This window comes from Pygoscelis adeliae, unplaced genomic scaffold, assembly GCF_000699105.1.
Source record: "Pygoscelis adeliae isolate BGI_AS28 unplaced genomic scaffold, ASM69910v1 Scaffold916, whole genome shotgun sequence".
Taxonomy (NCBI): domain Eukaryota; kingdom Metazoa; phylum Chordata; class Aves; order Sphenisciformes; family Spheniscidae; genus Pygoscelis; species Pygoscelis adeliae.
This window is the reverse complement of record NW_008824917.1, coordinates 19,864-40,460: the sequence shown is the minus strand read 5'-3', so window position 1 is coordinate 40,460 and position 20,597 is coordinate 19,864. Positions and strand designations below refer to the sequence as shown.

Genomic DNA, 20,597 nt, shown 5'->3' with positions numbered 1-20,597 from the left:
CGGCCTCGCCGAGCCCGCGCTCCGCCGCGGGTGGGCTGTCTCGGGGAAGCAGGCAGCTCACCGGGAGCAGGTCACGGGTGTTCATTGATGGTGTTTTTCCCTCACAGCCATGGAGTGCAGAGACAAGGCGGCCGTTCCTCCGCGGAAGCTCGTACAAGGTGAGGCTGCAGAGGGAGCGTCTGTCACCCGGTGCGGCTTTAGCGCGCTAAGAAGGCGTCAGGCCTGACTTGGCGAACTGTATTGGCTTTGCAGTAATCAACAGGCCCCCGCTGGCTGATCCGCTTCAACTCTTGTGCTTAAGAACTAACAAAATAACTTGATATTTGCTCCCCTCCACCCCCCCTCCCCCCGGTGATTTGTATGACGTGACTAAAATAATAAAATGTTGTTGTTTCAGCTCGGTTGCCGTTCAAACGCTTGAATCCTGTACCAAAGGAGAAATACGATGCAGATTCAGAAGTCAAAAAAGTAAAGGGCTCACAAGGTGGTTTTGGTCCAAGTAAGGATCCCTCCCTCGACGCGTCGCGTGCGTCCCTGGACAACGTGGAGAATGACTGCCAGCTGGATTCCGATGTGAATTTTTCTCCGAAACTCGTTAACGGAAAGGGTCCGTTAGACCATTTTATCGAAAAAAACACAAAAGATAACACAAATGAAACTGTAATTGTTATTGACCTGACAAAGGGCTCTAGCCAGAGACTAAGTGATGATGTAGGTCATGCTAATTTTGATTCAAAAGCATCTTCATCTGTAGCTATAACTAACGGCACGTCAGGAAAAGAGGTAAACCAGCTGAGTTGCCTGAATTCCGCTCAGAGTAGCCAAATAGATGGTTCGATGGAGACTGATGCGCGGTGTGAAGCTGTAGTGAGTAAAGATGAAGACTTGGTAGGTGGAATCCAGTCGCGTTCCGGGTTAACAGAGTGTAACAACGTGGAAAACACCAAGGTAAACCAGAGCGAACTGAAGGATGTCATCTTTGAGGGGAAGATGCCTGTAGTGCTCCTGGAGGATATTATGACCGCAAAATCTCCCCAGGTTGTTTCTCTGGATGGAAGCATCACGTCGGAAAATGAGACCGTGGAGTCGTCTCACGAAGGAGACTCTGGACTTACCAACTCCTCACTAAGCTCTCGCTCTGTGAGCTCACCTGAGGCGCAGGCTGCTGCAGAGACAAAGAGAAATACTAGTCCTTTAGCTGCCTCAACGCCTGTTAGGAAGGTTGGTCTCTTTTCCTGGCTGCTTTTTTAAAAGCTGTTGCGTTGCAGGTAGGGTTGTATGGTTTCCTGTGCTTGTAGTGAAAAGGATGAATAGGATATTCACAAAGATCGTGAGGAGAGTATGGAAGGTGGTGTTGGTTTATTAATAACATAACTGAATTATTGCCCTTTTGAATCTTCCTTTAAACCCTGTAGCTAAAGGATTTAAATCTTGCCTGTTTTCGAGCTGCTGGTGTATTTGCATCGTGTGAATGTAACTTTAAACTCTCTTACAGGTTCATTTTATATTTTTTTTTTATGAAGTGCTCATGAAGTGCATGCCCTGGGACTTAGCGTTTTGGTAATTGGGATAAGGACAGTGCCCAAAAGCAGTTTTGCACATTAGGTGATGTTTTACAACCTCTCCTCTACCCTTGATGAAGCTGCTGTGATTACTGTGAGAGGACGTTACCCCGGTACCTGCCAATGCAGATGCTTTTCACGCTCTGAATTTCTGCAACTGTGGCATAGGAAACGCTTTAAGTTGAAACGACAGCGCGTCAGTGGGACTGCAGATCTGTATGCGAGGATGGAGGACGAGTCAGACGAGCCTCTGTCTCTCCAAACTGGGCGTACAGAGCTTGTGCTCCCAGCCGTCTTGTTACGGGCGCGCCGTCGAGCGCGGGGAGCTGCTTCGGGGAAAAGTCACCGCACGTACAGCGCTCCTGGGGACGCGGGATGCTGTTGAGCAGTGAAGGCTGGAGCACGGGAGGGAACACCTCGAAATGAGCTCTGTATGAGCTGGTCGGTTGTGATCTTGGTTCCAGTTTAATACCGCTGCTCCAGCAAGAGACCCTAAAACATTGTGATTTTTTTTTTGGTGCTGTATCGAAGGGGGAGCTTCTAAGGACAGCAGTATCTGTGCAGGTGGCTGAAACATTCACGTGGCTCAAACGCCTGTTCGCCGCTCAACCCTTCTGGGGAACAGATGAGTGGAGGTGTAAAGTGGGGGTTTCTCTGGCGGGGGCACAGTCGCCCATGGTGAAACCTGTGAAGCAGAGCAGTCCCGGTGAATGTGCTTGAGCGCTGTAGCCAAGCCTCGCCTACGGTTAGGCTGGACTACCTGACCGGTGCATTTGTTTTGCTCAACTACATTGTTAGAGGGGAAAATGAGGAGGGTATTGAGGGGTGGGTCGATGTTGCGCTGCCAGAGGTGGAGAATTGAGTCTGTGGCTCAGGTAAATGAGGGTGAAGGGGTGGAGCAGCTGGTAGCCTTCCTGCTTATGCCGTCCTGAGCCTTTTAAGAAAGACTTTCACCAACCGTCCCCCCAGGGTTTAAGGAGAGACTGTCGCACAGGTGAGGAAAAAAAACCTCGCTGGCCTGGAGGAGGTATGGATGAGTTAGCTGGGGCTTGGAGCTCACGATGCGACAGGTCTTCCATTTCTTCTACTGCGTGCTTATCAAGGAAGAAAACGATCACTTTTTACACTGTTAAAACTTGCAATCTTTCATCTCTAAAACAAATGCATAAACTCAAGCAGGCATGAAGTATTTCCAGTGTAGCAGAGCAAACAAAAAAAAAATAAGTACTTGAGTCCTGATGTAATACGATAACGCAAACAAGTTATTGGTTTCCCATGGCGTGAAATAAGGTAGGAACAGCTCAGGTGCTGCTTGCCAAAATGGGACGTCTGCACCTCGACCTGTACTGCTGTCTGTCCTGCCACGTTTGTTTTCCTAGGTGGAAACAGCTCTGATAAACTAAAGCTCCCAGTTGAAAGAACTCTTTATTTTGTGTCAGATAAATACAGAATCTCCTGGTACGGCTTTGCACCGTGTAAACTTAAATGTCTGTGAGTATAGAAAATAAAGCAGTTGGTCTGTGTTAGTCTATCGATCACAGGGATGGACACGGTACCTTATACTGCGAATGACGGGAGAAGGAAGAGGGGGATACAAGAAACTGAGCCGTAGTATGCCAAAATATTGACAAATTTAGCCTTTGACCAGTCTATGAACAATGCTCTTAAACATGAAATACCTTTTTTCCCCTGTAAATAACAGCTTTAAGAGAAATGAGAAGTGTGACCTGTTGGGAACTTAGGGTTGATGCGCTGATACTAGTGGAAGAGCAAGAGGGCTATGATTACAAGAAGAAACGGTGTTAAAATAAGGGTAACAGTCCTTGTATTCAGGAAGCTATATCTAAACGTCATAGCAAGAGTAAGTGGTAGGATGCAAAAAAAAAAAGTTCAACTCGAAGGAAGCGACCTTGCTGTAATTAAATGTCCTCTGTTGGGCTGTCGTGATTCGGAGCAGCCCTAGCTTCTGTTTGTTCTTCTGCACGTGGTAGTCCATTGCAAATGATGCATCAGAACTGAGTAGACTAGCGGGATTTGTTTATGCAAAACTTAGTAACAGGAGGACTTTATGTAAACTGAAGCGTTTAGATGTATCCAGGCTTCAGTGGGAATCAGGGAGGTTAGATATGCTTGAGCCGTATTCTTATATCCTATACTGAAGAAATACTTAAGTTGCTGAATATACTAATCTGCAAGAACAATGTTAATATAATTCAGGCGAAGCTTGCTCTTCTTTTAGTAAGAGTTCTAGTGCCTCGTGGAAAGGGAATGATGTAGATCTCTAAAACTTGCATTTTGTAATTCCAGGTATCTCAGAAATTCCACAAAAGCTCGGCAGAGAAGGAGAAGCTGAGATTGCAAAGAGTAAGGCATTTTCACTGACATAGAAAGTTAACCTGCTGTGCTTTTGCGTTGAATAGTAAGCAAAGCCCTTTGCATATCATCTTAGTCCACTTAGAACATCTCTTTTCCTGGTTTTCCTCACTGATGAATATGGAAGAATCTTAATGCATGCAGTTAAAGTACTTGGCTTGTTCCAAAGCTGCTTAATGCATACGTAATGAAGTGTGGGTGGCCTGCACTGCATTTCTGTGCACTTTGGTAAGAGATTAAGAAACTGTAAATGTTGCTGACTGCTTGTCAAAATGCTTTCGAGAACTTTTTTCAAACCCTTCCTGAGAGGGTGGGTGCAGCCTGCTAAGTGGACAGATACAAGTGAAATCTTCAAGAGCCTTCTATTTAGGGCTGGTCCCTGCTTCGCCGTTCTCACCCTTCCCCCTTTTAAGCCACAGGACGTAGGGCCTGCTCTTCATTAATAAGTGAGGCAAATGGGCCGCTGCGTTTATGGCTTGCTGAAGAACCTGTTGGATGTCGCTGCTGGAAACGCTCAAGCTCCGGTCTCTGTTTGCTTGCATGCAGCTAGTCAGCAAACTCTGTTCCGTAACAGAACGGCGGTGCGATAATTTTGCTGTCCGTTCTGCTTTCAGTCCTAAAATGCTAAATAGAAGGGGGGCTGATGGATCACATGGAGTTCTTGAACCGTCAGTGCTGTATGAGTGGGCTTTGCCTGCTGGAAAACTGGGTGTTATTTTAACTGCAGTTGGGAAGGCCTGTGCTTCTGAATTCTTATTGTGTTTCTTAGTAACTAGTTTACAAAGTTGGGAGGAGACTGTTGTGTGTTTTTGTATAAGCTATATGTGGCTGAGCCTGCTCCCGAGATGCTTGCTTTTTACAGTGCCCCATATAGAAGTCCAATCTGTTGTGTTCTTCCATTCTACATGTATGTTAAAAATAGCAGTAATGTGAGGGAGAGATGAGAATGGAAGCTTTATTATGCTAAAAATTAAATAGACCCGCCAATCCTGCTGTTAACTTCACACCATTTTCCAAACTACTCAGTGGATTTTCGCTGATTACCATGACTCAGTTCTGACAATATTGGGTTTTTACCATTGGCACCATTTTGTGTGTTGGTTGCCTTCTGCAGTTATTTGTACGTTGTGACACTGTTCAGTAAGCCTTGATGTTGCCAAGAAGAGATGTGGCATAAATAAAACAAAACTGAAAATACACAGTGAGGATACTTGTGTGTCTGAGCACAGACGTACCCTGCTTTCTTGGTGAAGTCACCAGTGCCTACAACGTAGGGAAGATACCTTTCTTGAATTTGTCGTTCCACGCTCTCCTTTATGTGTCAGTAGACCCATAATGAGAATTTCAGTTGCCTTGGGAGGAAATACTGTGAACAGCAACATTTTCAGTGTAATCTTCCCCCCATAGTGCCCCTTAAATAAGCTTAGAGGGCCTGGTGTTGTCTGGTTATCTAACATGGACTAACGCAAGTGACAGTGGTTTTTTGTGAGCTCCAGGTCTTATAAAGCAGCTGCACAATCCAGAGTTTGGAGACTCGCATTACTGCCTGAGATAGTGGAAAAACATCGTCAGAAAATCCTAATGGGTTTATAATGCAAAATCAGATCAAATTTGCTTTTCAAGCTTATACCGTGGTAGCCCCACATGGATGCAAAGGATGAAAGCTTAGCTCATGAGATATGTATTTCCAAAGAAAGTATTTTGGAAACAATCTGAAATCTTAAATTAAGAAATAACTTTTTAAAATTCCCATATAATTTTCCAGAGTGCTACACTGGTAATGAAGATGACTCAAATATGAAGCAAGTAGAATACAAAGCTTTCCTTGATGCTTAGAAAATGGAAACGCCTCCGTTTGTTAGGAGAAAAGAGCAATTAATGCCTTCAGAGAGGCAGTACGAGGTAGCTCAGCTGGCTGAGGCGACCGGTTAATAACCTTGTGTCCTCTGATAGCTAGAGACAATGCTGCAGGTCAAGCGCTGGGTGGGTGCAAGAATCTACTCTAGTATCTCAGCTGAAAGAATGGAGTCCTTGTTTTACTCAAGTTTTTATGCCAGCAGCTATTACTGTGTACAAAAAGACAACTTGCTTAACGGCTTGTTTCTGAACCAGGATCAGGAGCGTGCAGACAAGCTGCAGAAACTGCAAGCGGAAAGGGAGGAAAAGGGAAGGCTGAAAGAAGAAGCGAAAGCCGCAAAAGAGCGAGCCAAGGAGGAGGCGAAGAAGAAGAAAGAAGAGGAGAAAGAGTTGAAAGAGAAAGAAAGGAGAGAAAAGAAAGAAAAAGAAGAAAAGGAAAAAGCTGAGAAGCTGAGAGTGAAGGAGGAGAAACGCAAGGAGAGGCAGGAAGCTTTAGAGTAAGTGGCTTGGTTTCTGCAGGTCCTGGGGAGTAACGTGTAATGACGTGAGCACCTTTCCATACCCGCCTTAACCGCCCCTTCTAGAGGCTATACTGGTCAAACAGCACGTGCCTCTGTCATGGGATATATTTTAAGCGCTTGAAAGACTCTGTACACCAGACCCTAGTCTCAGCAGTCCTTTTTGCTTGCAGGCTGACCTGGGCTTCTGATTTGAAATGGCTGAAAAGAGCTGTCATGCTCCACTTCATGACCGGTCTTGCTTGTACTCTCGCAGTTTGCTGGCACTGGTGCCCTGTCTGTTGAGGAAGTCGCTTGTAACTTGATAATAACATAAATACCCTTTCCTGGTATTAAGGGAAACTTGAAGCAGCCTAGCTACTTTGTGGCTAAAACAGGTCGATATTTGCTCTAGAAGGAATTGAGTCTTCTGTAGGCTTAACCAAGTATGGTCCTTGACTGAATGAATAGACTGTCTTCTTGCTTAGCATGATAGGGTCTTAGTCAAGGTCTGGGGCTTCTCACCTCTTCCTCGGTGCACATAAACACCTCATGATTTGTGACAGTTAACACAGACTTTATATTAAAGGGCAAAACTCGAGGAGAAGAGAAAGAAAGAAGAGGAGAAACGGTTAAGAGAGGAGGAAAAGGTAAATGCTTTCTCTAGCTTGTCTCTGACTTCTGCTACGGTGAAATGATGTTAATGGGCTTCCTGGGACCCTGCCAACGGCTGCTGAGCTGTTCATGGCGGGGGGCCCGCCGCCCCTCCCGGTCCCCAGGCAGTGCACCCTGCCTTGGTGCCCCTCTCGAGGTTGAGCTGTTCATGGCGGGGCCCCTGCAGCTCCTGCCGTTCTCCAGGCAGTGCACCCTGCCTTGGTGCCCCTCTCGAGGTCATGCCACTTGGGAGTGCGCATGTCCATTTGAGATGCAGCCTGTCCAGTCTGATCTGGTGGTGCTATTATCGTGCCAGGTTTCTTGTCTGTTGCTCTTGTACATGTTGGTGTCTCTGCTTTTACCTGTCAAAGTCTTTTCTGCATTTGTTTTTTCAATGTCCATGTATGAACTCTGTCCTTCGTCTTAGCAATGACACTGGAATCCACATAGGCGTGTTAGAGAAGACAATTTTTTTGCTGAGTTACAGGAGCTGGTAGATAACTTTGCTTTATACCTCACTAGATTTGAAGTTGGGTCATGCATGAGCTCACCTTGAATTAGAAGGCCTTGTCCTACTTTTGTGTTTATAATTTGCATTTTGATTCTGATTTCAGCGTATTAATGCACAGAAAGCAGAAATTACGAGGTTCTTCCAGAAACCAAAGACTCCACAAGCCCCGAAGGTGAGGTATTGCTATTCCTGTGTTTTGTTGGTCTTCCATTAGTTGTCTTCTAATAAAGACGCCGATTTCCTTCTGATCTGTCGTTTAGAGCTTCTTAGGTGGACAAAGCATTAGTATTTCTTACTTCCTAATTTCAAGTGTAAAGGATTAAAAAAAAAAAAAAAATTAAAAAAATCTGTGACCAGAGCAGACACTGCAAAAGAAGTTCGTAGTTGCTTTAGTAGAAATCTCAGCTCTGTCTTCTGCTGCATTGGCTTGTAAAGACTTAGATTCCCTTGAGATCATCTCCTGGAGTCTCAAATAGGAAGGGCTCAACCTAAATCTTCACTCAAACATCAGCACCTGGTATTGAGGTTTGTAATATATATTGAATGTGTTGGTACTGCGGTTTCTCAGGTGTTCGGGCCCTAATGATCCACACTTAATATTTCAGATTCTTGCTGGCTCCTGTGGAAAGTTTGCTCCTTTTGAAATTAAGGAGAACATGGTCTTAGCTCCCCTCTGTCGTATTGCTCTGGATCCAGACTTTTTAGAACAGCTGGATAAGCTCCTCCGTGCACAGAATAGTGAAGTTTCTTTCTTGAGGGATCTAAAGTGTCGTAAACCACGTAAAACTGGACCTACTTTTGTCAATAACAGTGCCGACATAGTAAACAGGTTAGTCTGCGTTTTGGGGGGTTTCTTCACTTTTTTTATTAATATAATGAACTGCAGAATGGTTTCAAGGTAGTCTTATTCTAATATTGGAGATGATGGAAAGATGGAGCTGCTCTTTGAATACTCATTTTGTATGAGAATCGTTTCCACGGGGAGCGGTACGTTACGGTGCGGATTTCCTTCATTCCATACAATGCTTCTCAAATCCTTCTCCGCAGGGAATCTCGTGCTTCAGGCAGCTGCCTTTCAGCACTGGACACTACTGGCCCTTAGCGGTGTTTGTCTTCGATGGTTTTAAAAAGTAAACGTACCGATAGCTAAAACAGAGGTGCTGTTAAGGAGGGAGGTGGCTTGTCTGGAGCTCGTGTTCTTGCAGGAGAATTGGGAGAGCCTGTTCTAATGAACTCAAGCTCTGGGTTGGTATTGTGGCCGAACTGAAGTTTTCTATGAGACGTTTTGCTGAGCGGCAGGGGAGTGTTCTGTAAGGACTGAAGGTGGTCTCTTGTTTTAACAGTGACGTGGTGGTAGTGGATAACTGCAAAACAGATGCTGTTCCTGAAAGGGGGAAATTCGGTAGGATGAAACTTCTGCAGTTTTGTGAGAATCACCGTCCTGCATACTGGGGCACGTGGAACAAGAAAACCACTATGATCCGTCCCAGGAATCCCTGGTCAAAGGACTGTGTAAGCACCTCACAGGCAGTGCAGTTGGATTCTTTTCTTTCTTTATGCTCTCGAAGTGGATACGCGGTTGGCCGAGTTCGCTTGTTCTCTGGGATTTCTGGCCCACTTGCATGTTCCCTCTTGCTACCGAGTTTTGAAACCCAGAATGGGGTCTGGTGTCATGCTCTCAAATTATTTACAGAACTGGCATGTTGGCATTTCTTCTAGAAAATACTGGACTACGAAGTAGATAGTGATGAAGAATGGGAAGAGGAGGAACCGGGCGAAAGTCTCTCCCACAGTGAAGGGGTAAGGATTCCGCATGCTGAAAAACAGCTTTCTGAACCAATTGCACTTGTCGGTGTAATTTCTAATAAGCAGAGTTTATTTTTAGGATGATGAAGAGGAGGGAGAGGATGAAGATGATGACGATGGGTTTTTTGTACCCCATGGGTACCTATCTGAAGATGAAGGAGTGACAGAAGTAAGTGAACTGGGTGTCACTGGATTTCTGTCTCTTTCCAATGCATCGTGTCATAAATATTGGCAGATGAAGAAAGCATGTAGTCTTGATAGTGATGTAATTCATCTCGGATCTGCACGGTTCAGGAGCAGACTTCTGTAGCTCAGGGAACGTGATAAAAAGCTGCGTTTAAAAAGCTTTTGTTTTCCCTGGAATGGATGTATCGAGTTCTTTCTCGCCTGTGGCTTTAGGAGTGCGATCCGGAGAATCAGAAGGTTCGTCAAAAGCTGAAAGCAAAGGAGTGGGACGAACTGATGGCCAAGGGGAAGAGGTTCCATGTTCTACAGCCTGTGAAAATTGGCTGCGTCTGGGAAAGCGCAGAAAATGACAGCAGCACGAATGCGGACCTAAAGGTTCTCCAGCAGTTCACAGCATGTATCTTGGATTCACCTGTGGCAGAGGAAGAACAGCAGATACAGAAGTGTAGTAAAAAAAGAGCAAAAGATCAGCAAAGTAAGACCTGAAGGGCTAAATAGTTGTACTTATGCACTGTTGTACTCTGCTTTGGGAAGAATAGGGTTTTGTCTTGAGTGTCAAATTCAGAACGACCTGTTTACGACAAGTCTGAAATCCAAGGAATCTCTATGAGAGTTCTTGGAAAGGAGCCTTCCAGCATTGTGTCTGGTACGGCCTTCGTTACGCTCTCCAAAACCTCTTGCTCTAGATAATCTGGGAAATAAAGCCAAGAAGAATTCAGTAGACTCAGATTTAGGACTGCGGCTGGTTACTGGAAGTGCTTGAGCCCATTGGCCGGTTTATTGTTCAGGGGGAGAGGATTTAGTTTGTGGGACAGGTTTCAGTACTGAGTATCTCCTGTACCTGATTAACACAAGGATGTGAGTGATGCACATAAAGGCTAGAACAGGGGTTGAAGCTTTCACTTCAGGGTGGTGGTATTATTGGGGGTGACTTTTCTGCATCAAACTTAGCTCCTGTTACAATCCCATATCTAAAACTAATCTCAGCCTATCTGTCGTCTTTCTGGAGCGCGTGTACTGATAGGTTATGTCAGCCTGGCTTTTCTTGACCTGTGAACGGCTCTTCCCCACACCCTTTGTGCATCCTTTTTTTTCTCTGCAGTCCTTGGCCAGCTTCTGCCGCTGCTGCATGGCAACGTGAACGGGAGCAAAGTGATCATCCAGGAATTCCAGGAGTGCTGCCGGCAAGGACTGTTCAGTGATGTGACTGCAGCTGCCGACTGTAGCGACGCAAGCCCTGCGAGCCCCCACACCTCCCGGCCACAGACGCCTGTTGGCGAGGACAGCGGTGTCCCTTCCAAAGCCAGGCTAAAGCGAATCATTTCTGAGAACTCTGTGTACGAGAAGAGACCTGAATATAGGATGTGCTGGTACGTCCACTCGGAGGTGCTGAAGAGTTTTGATCGAGAGCATCTCCCTGTCCCTTGTCAATGGCACTATGTCACGCAAGTCCCTTCTTCGGGGAAGGAGGAGGGTGGCAGCGTGCCAGGCGTGGCTGTCCTGCAGACCGCCCCCACGTCGGTAAAGAGGAAGTCCACCGGAAGCATGTCCATCACTAAATTCATGAAAAGGCCTCGGGATGCTGAACAGGTGAGCTCCTTTCGTGGTGCTCTTCCCCAGTAAAGAATGACGGGAACGTAGCTGCGCGTCTTCAGTAGGCGAGCGTCCTGGCATGCCTCCCAGATTGGCCTAGATCTGCCACGAGCAGAGTCAAAATATTAAGCTACAGATCTCCATACAAAAAGACCCTTTTTGTGAGGAAAGGAGTGAAATTATGTGACTCTAAAGAGATGGGTTTCTTTTGTCTCTCCAGCTTGGACCGTCTATTCCATTTGAAATGTTGCTCTCCTGCTGTTCTTCCATTTTTCTGCTATTTGGCAGTGATTGCATCCAAGCTGTGAATAGTTTCTGAGTGTCTGCTTGGCCTTGGTTTTACAGCTGTATATAATTTGTATGCAGGTTTTTATGTGTGTGTATGGCTGCCAGATGTATAGCCTGAGCTGGTGGCTTACATCAGTTGCATGTGTACGGATTAAATGTGGTTCGTAAGTGCTGCAACTCAACCCATAATAGTCTGTAAAGTCTCCGGCTTATACTGTCATACATAATGCTGAATTTCAAGAGCTGGTTTAAAACAAAAATAATAATAATTCATAGAAACAAAATGAGATGGATTTGGAGTAGTTGCTACTCCAGCTCTGAGCTTTGTTGTGGTCTTCTGTTGTTTGCTTCTGCTTTTTGGGGTAACCACAAGTAGTATTAAGAGCTTAATCATCCAAAAGGATGACTCAAAACTATGTTGTCGGTGCTTTAGCTGTGTGATGCTCTGTGCCTTTAAGACAGTGAGGCTTTAGGTCCTGAAGCTTGGCGTTATCAACTGTTTGCTTCCAAACCTACAGGTAGGACAGGGTTTGCACTGTCAGTGGATTTATTCCTCATCCCCTGTGGACAAGGGGGAGGAAAGAGGCCTCAGACAACGCTTTTTATGCTTTTCCTTCCTGCTTTATTCTTGGCTTTATTGGCTTTTCTACTGAAAAATCTCTGCGTTCAAGTATTGATAGGGATCAGAGACTTGTGAGAAGCTGTTCAGCCCCCAAACTCCATCTGCTTGGGTTTTTTCCTTTAGTGTATACTAAAGGCAGGCAGGGATAAAATCTCTGCTTGGCACCCACTGGAAATTCTGCATATAACCGACTGCTTGAGCAGAAATAGCGAAACAAAGGCTTTTAGTAGAATTACATCACCAACCTGAATTCTTCAAAGCTCTCGAAAGCATCTTTAAGCTGCCCTTGTGAGGTGTGGCGCAGTGCAGCTCGGAGCAAAGGTGTCAGAGCCCTGAAGGCCTTTCATGCCTGACGTCTAAATCAGCACCGCTCGGGTATTGCGATCCCATCCTTCCTGTCGAGCGGGGCTGGAGCTTGGGCAGAGCCTCGGAACGGCTGGTAGGGGAAGGCTGCCAGGTTCTCTGCCCCTGGCACGTGTTACTCTGCCATGGAGCTCGCGCCAAGGCTCGTGTAAGTAAAGGTGCTCTTACATAAACTGTGGAGAACAACTCGGTACTGAAGTGGGCAGTACCTGCACACGTGTAGGAGGGGAATGCTTAATCTGAGAACTGTGACTTTAGTGAAAGATTTAAATTGAAAATTTCTTCTCTTGGAACAGCTTGTGGTGGGTGGGGGCCAGGTTCTAGGTCTGAGATTTTCATTCCACAGTTCCAGTTGGGGGGGAAAAAACCAAACAGCTGTTCAGTGCTGGGCAACTTCAGTTTGTATCACTCCTCGTATTCGTTTTCTCGATTCAAAATGAGTAGTTTGCGCGGCTCCCATGGCAGAGAATAGGGTCACCAAGGGAAGAACTGTCGCCCCTCCCTGAAGAAAAGCTAATTGGCAAAGATGGGGAGGAGTCAGGAGGAGAACACGCTTCAAACTTGACAAGCAAAAGTCATTTTCCATCTTCAGGAGGAAGAAAGCATCCAAAATAATCAACAGAGGGGGGAGAGATTTCCCTTAAAAAAAAAAAAAAAACCAACCCAAAAAAACCCCAACAGACCCAAGTCAGATTTCAATTAAGGTTTGAACTGACTTTTCGATGTGTAGGCTGTTCATGGCGTTGTGTAATAGTGAAACACCCTGGAGCAGAAGCGTGGTGTGCTTCCTGCTGTACGTGCCACTGCAGATGAGGCCTTTTAGCAAAAGTCAGTGTCTGTTGAAGCCAGGGGTCGCGTATTTTTCTTCCCTACGAATATGCCCGACCGATCGGACTGTGCTGTGAGCCCTCGTCGCGAGGAGTGCCCACGGTGGCCCTTCACAGCACTGGCTGTGCTTGGTCTCGCACGTTGGCGCCGTCAGCTTGCTGATACACGGCTGGTACCTTTTTTCCCTTAAGGCTGAAGCTGCGGAGATGGATGGATTTCAGGCAGACACCGAGGAAGATGAGGAAGATGATGACTGCATGATTGTGGATATCCAGCCAGTCAAAGGTGGGAAAATAAATTGATAGTCTCTCGGCAGATGCTCGCTCCCCCAAGGGAGAGTACGACAGAGTGGGAACAGCGTGTGGCTAAGCCTGTTGCAGTTTTTCTGCCAATTTTTTCACCAGGCCTTGTGCTCTTCTCTCTACGTGTTTTATTCTAGGTACTTCTCTGCTTTTTATGTTTTATTCTAGATGCTTCTTTGCTATTTACAGTCTTCTCTAACCTGCTCTTGCCCTTTCTCCCCTTCTTCATCTCATCGACTAAATAGCTCAAGGTACTTGTGACTAGCGTTTGGCTGCCAGTCTTACTGGGTTTTTTTTTCTGGCAAGAAAACCGAACATTGGGGTCAGTATCGGCAGATCCACTAACTATTGGTAAATGCCGCTGAGCAGGGCTGGTCTCTGGGGTGCGCGTACTTCTGTTCAGAGCCCTTCCAGGACTGACAAGGTCTGGAGCGTAACTTCCCCTCTGCTGCCTTCTTGAAGTCTTGGGTGCAGGCTGAATTGTCTGTTCCGAAGGAAGTAACAGCAGATAATAACCAAGCTCTCGGATGTTTGACAGGTGGGGGCTCTGATCAACACTTTGCTCTAGAATCCAAGCAGTTGCTTATATTTGTGTCCCAGTTATCCCTTGGGGAAGAGCTTTCAAAGCTCCACTGCTACAGCGTATCCTTTCAGGCTGTGAATTCGGAAACAGTGGGATGAGGGTGCGGAGCGGCCTCTTTCATCTCGGTGAGGTTTTAACTACACACACTTGATCGTACAGATCAATGACAACACCAACCACATGATGCGCATTCAGCTCCTCTAAACCGCTTTCAAGACCTCCGAGCCCTTTCTTGCTGCTCTCACAATAGAGCTCTTTCACAATGCTACTGGCACAACCTGAATTAAGGGAAGTGGGTTTTTTGTGTTGGGCAGCTCCTCTAATTGATAGATAAGGGCTCGTGCGTTTTCCCGAAGCCTTAAATTCTATGGAGTGTTTGACCCATTCTAGACACATCCGAGTCCTTTCTGTCTCAGCTGGTGCTACATTCCTCCTCTCGCCTTCCATAGCAGGCAATATAACTGTTTGACAAGAAGCTTTGCATTTAATCTTAAGCTGCTTTTGCTTATTACAAGACTGCAGTGAGATGAAAGCCTTGCTTCAGGTTTGTAACCTCTTGTTCTGCGGACGGGGATGGTATTGGGTAGCTTGCCTTCCTCGGGCTTTGTTGACACATGCAGCTGTATTTGTTTAAGTCTGCCCGAGTCTAAAGCACTGAAAAGATTATGAAGATCCTTTTTATGGTTGAAGTAATTTTATTCTGGATTGATGCTAATCCAATATTAAAACCAGTTTTTAAATAGTATTGAAAAGGAGACTTGCAACAGATACGGGCAGACAAGCTAAGACAGATAAAGCATACAGTAGTCAAATTCTACTAGATTCACGAGGATGTTTAAAAAAGCAAATAAAAAAACCCCCAAACCACCACATTTTCTACTTTGCAGGTTCTACATTGGCAGTTACTGAAACACCTTCAGAATCCAGTGGCACAAGAGCTGCTCACCAGGACGCCAGCATGGTCAGCCCATCTAATACAGTTTGAGACTTAAATGCCTACTAACTTCTCTGTATGTATGTAGAATGAGGTAGAAAATTTTAAACCTTGTGTATCTTTGAACAAGATACTTGAAAGTATTCCATATTTCTTGTAAAGAGAAGACAGCACTTTGTTCTGCTTCAGACCAGATGGAAGCTTAAATTTTTAGTTCTAGTTTTTAGCTTAAAAAATACTGCATATTAATCTGTCCTTAATAAAGCATTATTGAAATTTTGATACTTCTTTGTAATGGAAGGTATCTAAGTTATCTCTAAAACTAGTGGAGGGATTTTGAAATAAGCTTATTGTGATGCCACTGGCGGAATGACTGTTCATAATGTTGTATAGCATGGCCTTGGCTATAAATGATGTACAATTATATTTGAATTTATGCTATCTATATCATCCTGTTTGTGGTCTTACTTGCTACAGAGAGCAGCAACAGGGCTTTACCTTTGGAAAAGAAAAAGAAAATGCACCTTGTTTCTCCTATTTTGGGATAGGCCAGTATTAATTACATATCGGGGTAGATTATCGGTCTCCTGTGCTACAGTAGAAGCTGTACACATGAAAGCTGGTCTCTACCCCACAGAAAAACTTTAAGATTGAAGTATGAAGGACTGAACTAGCATCAAACTTGTTTACGTAACGAACCTGCTGGGGCTTTTAACTTTCTATGGCTTGTGAGCTGATGAATTAGTTCCCTAAAATACTGGCTGCAGTTTGAGGCTTAATTGCTCATGAGTGGGCGGCATAAATAGTTGTTGCCTGTTGTCAGTCTCCTGGTCTGTCCCCAGGTGCCATGAAGTGAAAAGGTGGGTAATGCCACAGCTGCACCAGTAACACCAGTGCCAGCCCCAGCGCTGTCCGGAGCTCGCCTGCGCTCCAAACCTCTCAGAGCAATGCAATCCAAATAGCTTCGAACAAAACTGAGTCTTTAAATATTCCATTTAATCAGAGTAAGCATAACTTTATCTAAATATATTCTCTCCAATAGGAGTTACGGTGCACACAGAAGCAAAAGGAGAAGCTGAGTTCTAAGCCCAGCCTGATATCCAGGCTCAATCGATTAGTAATCCAGCCTAGTACTAGCACCTAATCCCTCCTCCAAGGGAGGAGAGTGGTGCTTCATCATGGTCTTGGAAACACCTCAAGCAGTCACCGCTAGAACTTGGCTTTTAAAGCCATTCAGAGCAGTCCTTGTGAGTGTCTTACTGGGCAAGACTGCCTTAGCGTGTGGCTACTGGAGTCGTGGAGGTGACCGCAAGGTTGGTGCGACATGGCAGAATCTAGACTCCCACTCTGCAGAGCTAAAACAAAAGTAATTTCTGAGGTCACGTAGCTGGAAGCTCCAACAGTCTGTCTGGGAAAATGAGGGAACAGTCTAAAACCACCAGCACTGCATCCACTCCCCTTTATTTCATGACAGTGTCTGGACTCTGGAGAGAAGTTCTGGTTTCAGGGGGCTTGCTGGCTGCTCTTCTCCCGACGCCTGAATGTCTGCCATGACTGCTGCGTCCCAGGCGAGAGTCAGGAGGGCTGAGGGCACCTGGAACAGAAAAGGCTGTGTTATTAAGCTACGGCAATGTTATACTTTGACCTCATAACATGCTGTGTATCTTCACAGACCTGGAAAAACTTAGCAGGAGTACTTCAACTAAAAAGGACAAGCATGGATTTCTGAGAAGCCCCTTAGGGGACGCTGCTTTGGGCTTTCTGTTGGTAGCCTTGTGCTAGAGCTGCGCTTGCCTCGCAGTTGCTGCCTCCCCTCTCTTCCCAGTGTGGATGCTAACCCTGTGATAGAGCTGCTGGCAACTACTGCAAGCTGCGTTTGCTACAGGAGGTAGGTCCTTGCAGTTCCTTCCAGGCAGACCTCCCAGCCTAGAGCTAGAAGCCCCCAAGCAGTGACTTCTTTGCTCGAAGTCACTTAAAAAGAAAAAGGGGCCAGAGCACAACTCACAGCACTGAGCAGAAGACACAAACTTCTCTAAGTTATGAGCAGTAGATGACTCTGACAACCTGAAGACCCCTGTGGAAGGTACTAGTTAGCTATTTCTTATTTTATTTTTTTTACTCACCAGCCCACATTCATTGAAGGCCAAATTCTCATCAGTCAGTTTGAGACCTCCGGGTCCCAACAGCTCAAAGGGCAGCCAGTCATCTCTGAGTGCTTCTCTCACAAAGCTGTAGAGCACAGATACCGATTCTCGTGCATAAAAAGTCCCTGCCATGAGAAAACAAGGTGAGATATTGAGAGAGAGCCTGGCATTTACCAAATCTAACCTTTTGTGGTAGGTTTCGTGGGGCTCACGTACTGATGCTAACTTTATGAACTACTTCAGTGACACAGAAACCAGCCTGCTTCAGCTGAGAAGTATAAAAGCAGAATCCCCAAAGAAAAATATTACTTCAATTGTTGCAAGCCCCTGCCGGCCTGTAACAAAGAGTTGGGAAAGCCTGAAATGATTTCCAGAGTTCTACTGCAAAATTTGAAGAGGGCTGGTACTGTTGTATAGCCTGACACCACACAGGCAACCTCCTGCTGGTTACTATAACAAACCGCTCTAATGAGTCCAGCTTGCTCGCAGTAGCCTGGGAAGAGCACGCTTTAATTAACAGCGCCTTGAGATTCTTCCCTCTCCACTCAACCCTGGCTTACAGCCCCAACCCTAGGCAGGTGGAGGGCTCGGAGACAGGAAGAGTTCTTAGAGAAACGTTTCCCCACTCTAGGGGTTTTTTTTTTTGCTGTTGCTTTATTCTACCAGCTGTGTTCAGCACACCTCAAGCCTGCTTATTATTCAAGCTCTTGTGCCACAAGTATTCTCAGAAGCTTTTGGGGGTGTGCAAAGAAAGCGTAAGAAGTCTTCTACCTTGGAGGATGTATCCATCGGGAAACCGGACTCGCACCAGGGTGTAGTTGTACTTCCGCATTTCCCTTTGTTCTTCCTTCTCTCGCATGGCTCTTGTCCTCAGCATCGAAGCCTTCTCCACTGCTTCTGTCCTTTAGAGAGAAAGCAATTTTTAGCATGAAGGAGAGGTGCAAGACCCTCAGCTGGCACCGCGTGCCCCCCGGGCAGTCGGGGCCCTCCTTCTAAGCCTGCTCACCGGAGCCGTTGCTCTCGTTTGATCTCTTCTGCGGTGAGGTTGTAAAAGTCGTTCGGCAGCTCAAACCGAGCAGCTTCAGGTGACGGTTTAAATACACAGAGCTGGCGATCTAGCTGGGCTCTGACAGGCTCAGAGCGCAAAAGCTGCTCTTTGTAGTCCTTGAGGTCTTCCAACTTGGTCAGCATTTCTTCCTTCAGTACGTAGTACTCCTCCGTGGTCTCTGCAACCAAAAGGCCAGGATTTGAGTCTCGTTCTTTACATGAGTAACGTATGAAATATAAGGGCAAGGATCTCCAGAAAACGTAGTGTCTTAACAGGGAAACCGCAGGGTAGGTGGCTGTTTCTGTTACAGCCTTGGAGTAACAGCCTTCGTTACAGCCTGTGGAGCGCTCTCAGCAACCAAAGCTGCCTCGCTAGCCTCCCCTGGATGCCCCACTGCCACTCCAACACCTGACTCCGGTTTAATACACTGAGATTTCTTGCCTTGTCCTGGAACAGGCAGTGTTTTTGTCTCAAACCCGATAGCCTGGAAAAATCTGTGTATCCCTTCCAGGCAGCTTATCCTTTCCTGGAAGAAAAGGAAAGAATTTAGATGTAGCCTGCTCCAGGCAAGGACTTCCCTAGGCAGAGCACCTGCAGGAGCCTTGACCTCACCTGAAACACTTTGTTCTGCAGTTTGATTTTCCGGTACTTCTCCTCCTCTGGATGGAGATAGATATTATCCAAGTATCTGCAGAGAGAGGAATGCACGGCACGGATCAAAGCAGGCACTTCAGGACACGCTACCCCAGGGTGTAAGAGAGTGAGAGACCTCACAGGATTTCTCGCAGATAAAAGAGCTGAAAAACTGAGGAAGGTAAAATACATCATCGGTGTTTCATGCCCGTGCCAGAAAGAAGATGGGGGGTGGCTGATCTCAACCAGCGGCTCCCAAACCTCTTGGACTAGCGGACCAACTCTTGAAACACCTCCGAGATGCTGACCTTACTTCTTAACTAACAGTTAAGACTGTTGGGCTTTGTTTTTTCGTCAGACTTTGCCTGGAGCACAGCAAGAAAATCCACCCGCCTGCTAGCCTTGCAGGGAAAGGGCGAGCTACCGCCGCCCTCAGTCCTACTAGCGCAGCCCGCTTACTTGGCCATGGTCTCCACGCCCACTCGTACTCTCTCCTGGTCCTTGTTGAAGGTGTGAATCTCCATGATTGAGGCAGCCACCGGGTCTACGGAGAAATACTGGGGGAGAAGGGAGAGAAGCTGGTCAGGGGGGAGCCGAGGGTGCTCTGCACGAAGGGATGTGCGGGTCCGTTGTGGTTTAAGCCCGACCGTGGTGCCGAGCTAATGCTCATTCCCCCTGCGGAGAGAATTGGAAGGGCGAAAGTGTGGGAGGGGAAACTACTTGTGGGTTGGGCTAAAGCCAGTTTAAGTAAAGCAAAAGCTGTGCGCGCAAGCAAAGCGAAGGGATTTATTCACTGCTTCCCAGTTTAGCCATTTCCAGTGTGTAATCAACACTGTCTTCATCACAAATGATGAAGAAATCCTCTGGATTTCGGAGGGCTCCGGACCCGCAAAAGACGGCACCGTCCCAGCTGCCGTGAGGAGAACTAACCCTGTCCCAGCCAAAACCGGTACAGGGCCAGAGTTCCCCGTCTCGGCATTTCCAGCAGGCCGAAGGGAGGGTGCTCGGACAGGCGTTTGTACGTCTGCAGCGGGACGGAGTTGCCCTTCGGGAGAGGGTGGAGCTTTTACAGGGAGAAGGCGGAGGGGTGGAGAGCGCTGCAGCGCTCGAAGGGACCCACGCCACGCAACGAGGTATGACGGGAGGAAGGGAAGCCGTGCAGCCGGCAGACGTGGCGCTTACCGACCGGATGGCTTCTCTGATGTGCTTTTCCTTCTTGTCTTTCCTTACAACCGCACCCGTCAACGGGCAAATGAAATAGACCCCTGAAACCGAGGGGGCAGCTGCCCCTTCCTGGTCTGGGGATGGGGGGTCCTAGAGGAGACAAAACCAGGCACCGAGCTGAACCCAGGAACGTTTTGTGGGGGTTTTTTTTTGGTTTTAAATACCCTGGCACGTCTGCGCAGGCCAGGGCCGCGGCAGCACAGAAGGGTGCCGCTCAGGGAACAGCAGCCTCTCTCCTACCTCCTCCTCCGCGGAGAGCCCTTTCTCGCTCGCAGCTGCCTCAGCCATCAGCTCTTTTCTCACTACGAGAGACGAACCCAGGTTACAGCGGCGGATTTCGGAGGGCTCCGGACCGCGCAGCGCCGCCCTGGGGAGGCGAACGCCTACCCGGGTGCTCCGTCCCCGGCCTGAGAGTCCACGGGTGAGCGTGACACACGCACCCCCTCCCCCATTTTTATGACACTCAAGCAGTCGCAGAAGCCAGCTGTGCCCCACGACATCCTCGAGAGCTGCACCCAAGCAGTTACCGACCTGGGACCTCCCTCTCCGGGCTCAGCTCGGAGCTGTAACCGTCCCAGCCAGCCCAGCT

The 20,597-nt window shown here is 47.0% G+C and overlaps 2 protein-coding genes across 2 annotated transcripts; one reads left to right on the top strand and one right to left on the bottom strand.

Moving 5' to 3' along the window:
• Positions 1-69: 69 nt before the first annotated feature.
• On the top strand, positions 70-15,241 carry CHAF1A (chromatin assembly factor 1, subunit A (p150)). Its single transcript, XM_009324971.1, has 14 exons — positions 70-158; positions 398-1,221; positions 3,870-3,926; positions 6,048-6,289; positions 6,879-6,939; positions 7,558-7,626; positions 8,060-8,283; positions 8,798-8,966; positions 9,174-9,254; positions 9,340-9,429; positions 9,660-9,921; positions 10,549-11,036; positions 13,332-13,425; positions 14,913-15,241. Exons 1-14 carry the CDS (start codon positions 110-112, stop codon positions 15,008-15,010), a joined length of 2,808 nt encoding a protein of 935 aa, XP_009323246.1. The 5' UTR covers positions 70-109; the 3' UTR covers positions 15,011-15,241.
• Positions 15,242-15,934: 693 nt separating this feature from the next.
• Positions 15,935-20,324, bottom strand: UBXN6 (UBX domain protein 6). The gene is made up of 9 exons (XM_009324969.1): positions 20,249-20,324; positions 19,967-20,098; positions 19,244-19,341; positions 18,764-18,839; positions 18,593-18,677; positions 18,110-18,329; positions 17,875-18,005; positions 17,083-17,228; positions 15,935-16,553 (listed from the first exon to the last, which is right to left on the bottom strand). The coding sequence occupies exons 1-9, from the start codon at positions 20,294-20,296 to the stop codon at positions 16,425-16,427; spliced, it is 1,065 nt and encodes a 354-aa protein (XP_009323244.1). The 5' UTR covers positions 20,297-20,324; the 3' UTR covers positions 15,935-16,424.
• Between the last annotated feature and the right edge of the window lie 273 nt (positions 20,325-20,597).

Bases quoted from the DNA above. Each gene is read 5' to 3' on its own strand.
- CHAF1A (XM_009324971.1), top strand. From the start codon at position 110: ATGGAGTGCAGAGACAAGGCGGCCGTTCCTCCGCGGAAGCTCGTACAA. The intron at 6,290-6,878 runs GTAAGTGGCTTG...TTTATATTAAAG, and splicing joins GAGAGGCAGGAAGCTTTAGA to GGCAAAACTCGAGGAGAAGA. The intron at 13,426-14,912 runs GTGGGAAAATAA...TCTACTTTGCAG, and splicing joins GGATATCCAGCCAGTCAAAG to GTTCTACATTGGCAGTTACT.
- UBXN6 (XM_009324969.1), bottom strand. From the start codon at position 20,296: ATGGCTGAGGCAGCTGCGAGCGAGAAAGGGCTCTCCGCGGAGGAGGAG. The intron at 18,330-18,592 runs GCAAGAAATCTC...TTTTGGTTGCAG, and splicing joins ACTGCCTGTTCCAGGACAAG to AGACCACGGAGGAGTACTAC. The intron at 18,006-18,109 runs GTGAGCAGGCTT...TTCTCTCTAAAG, and splicing joins AAACGAGAGCAACGGCTCCG to GACAGAAGCAGTGGAGAAGG.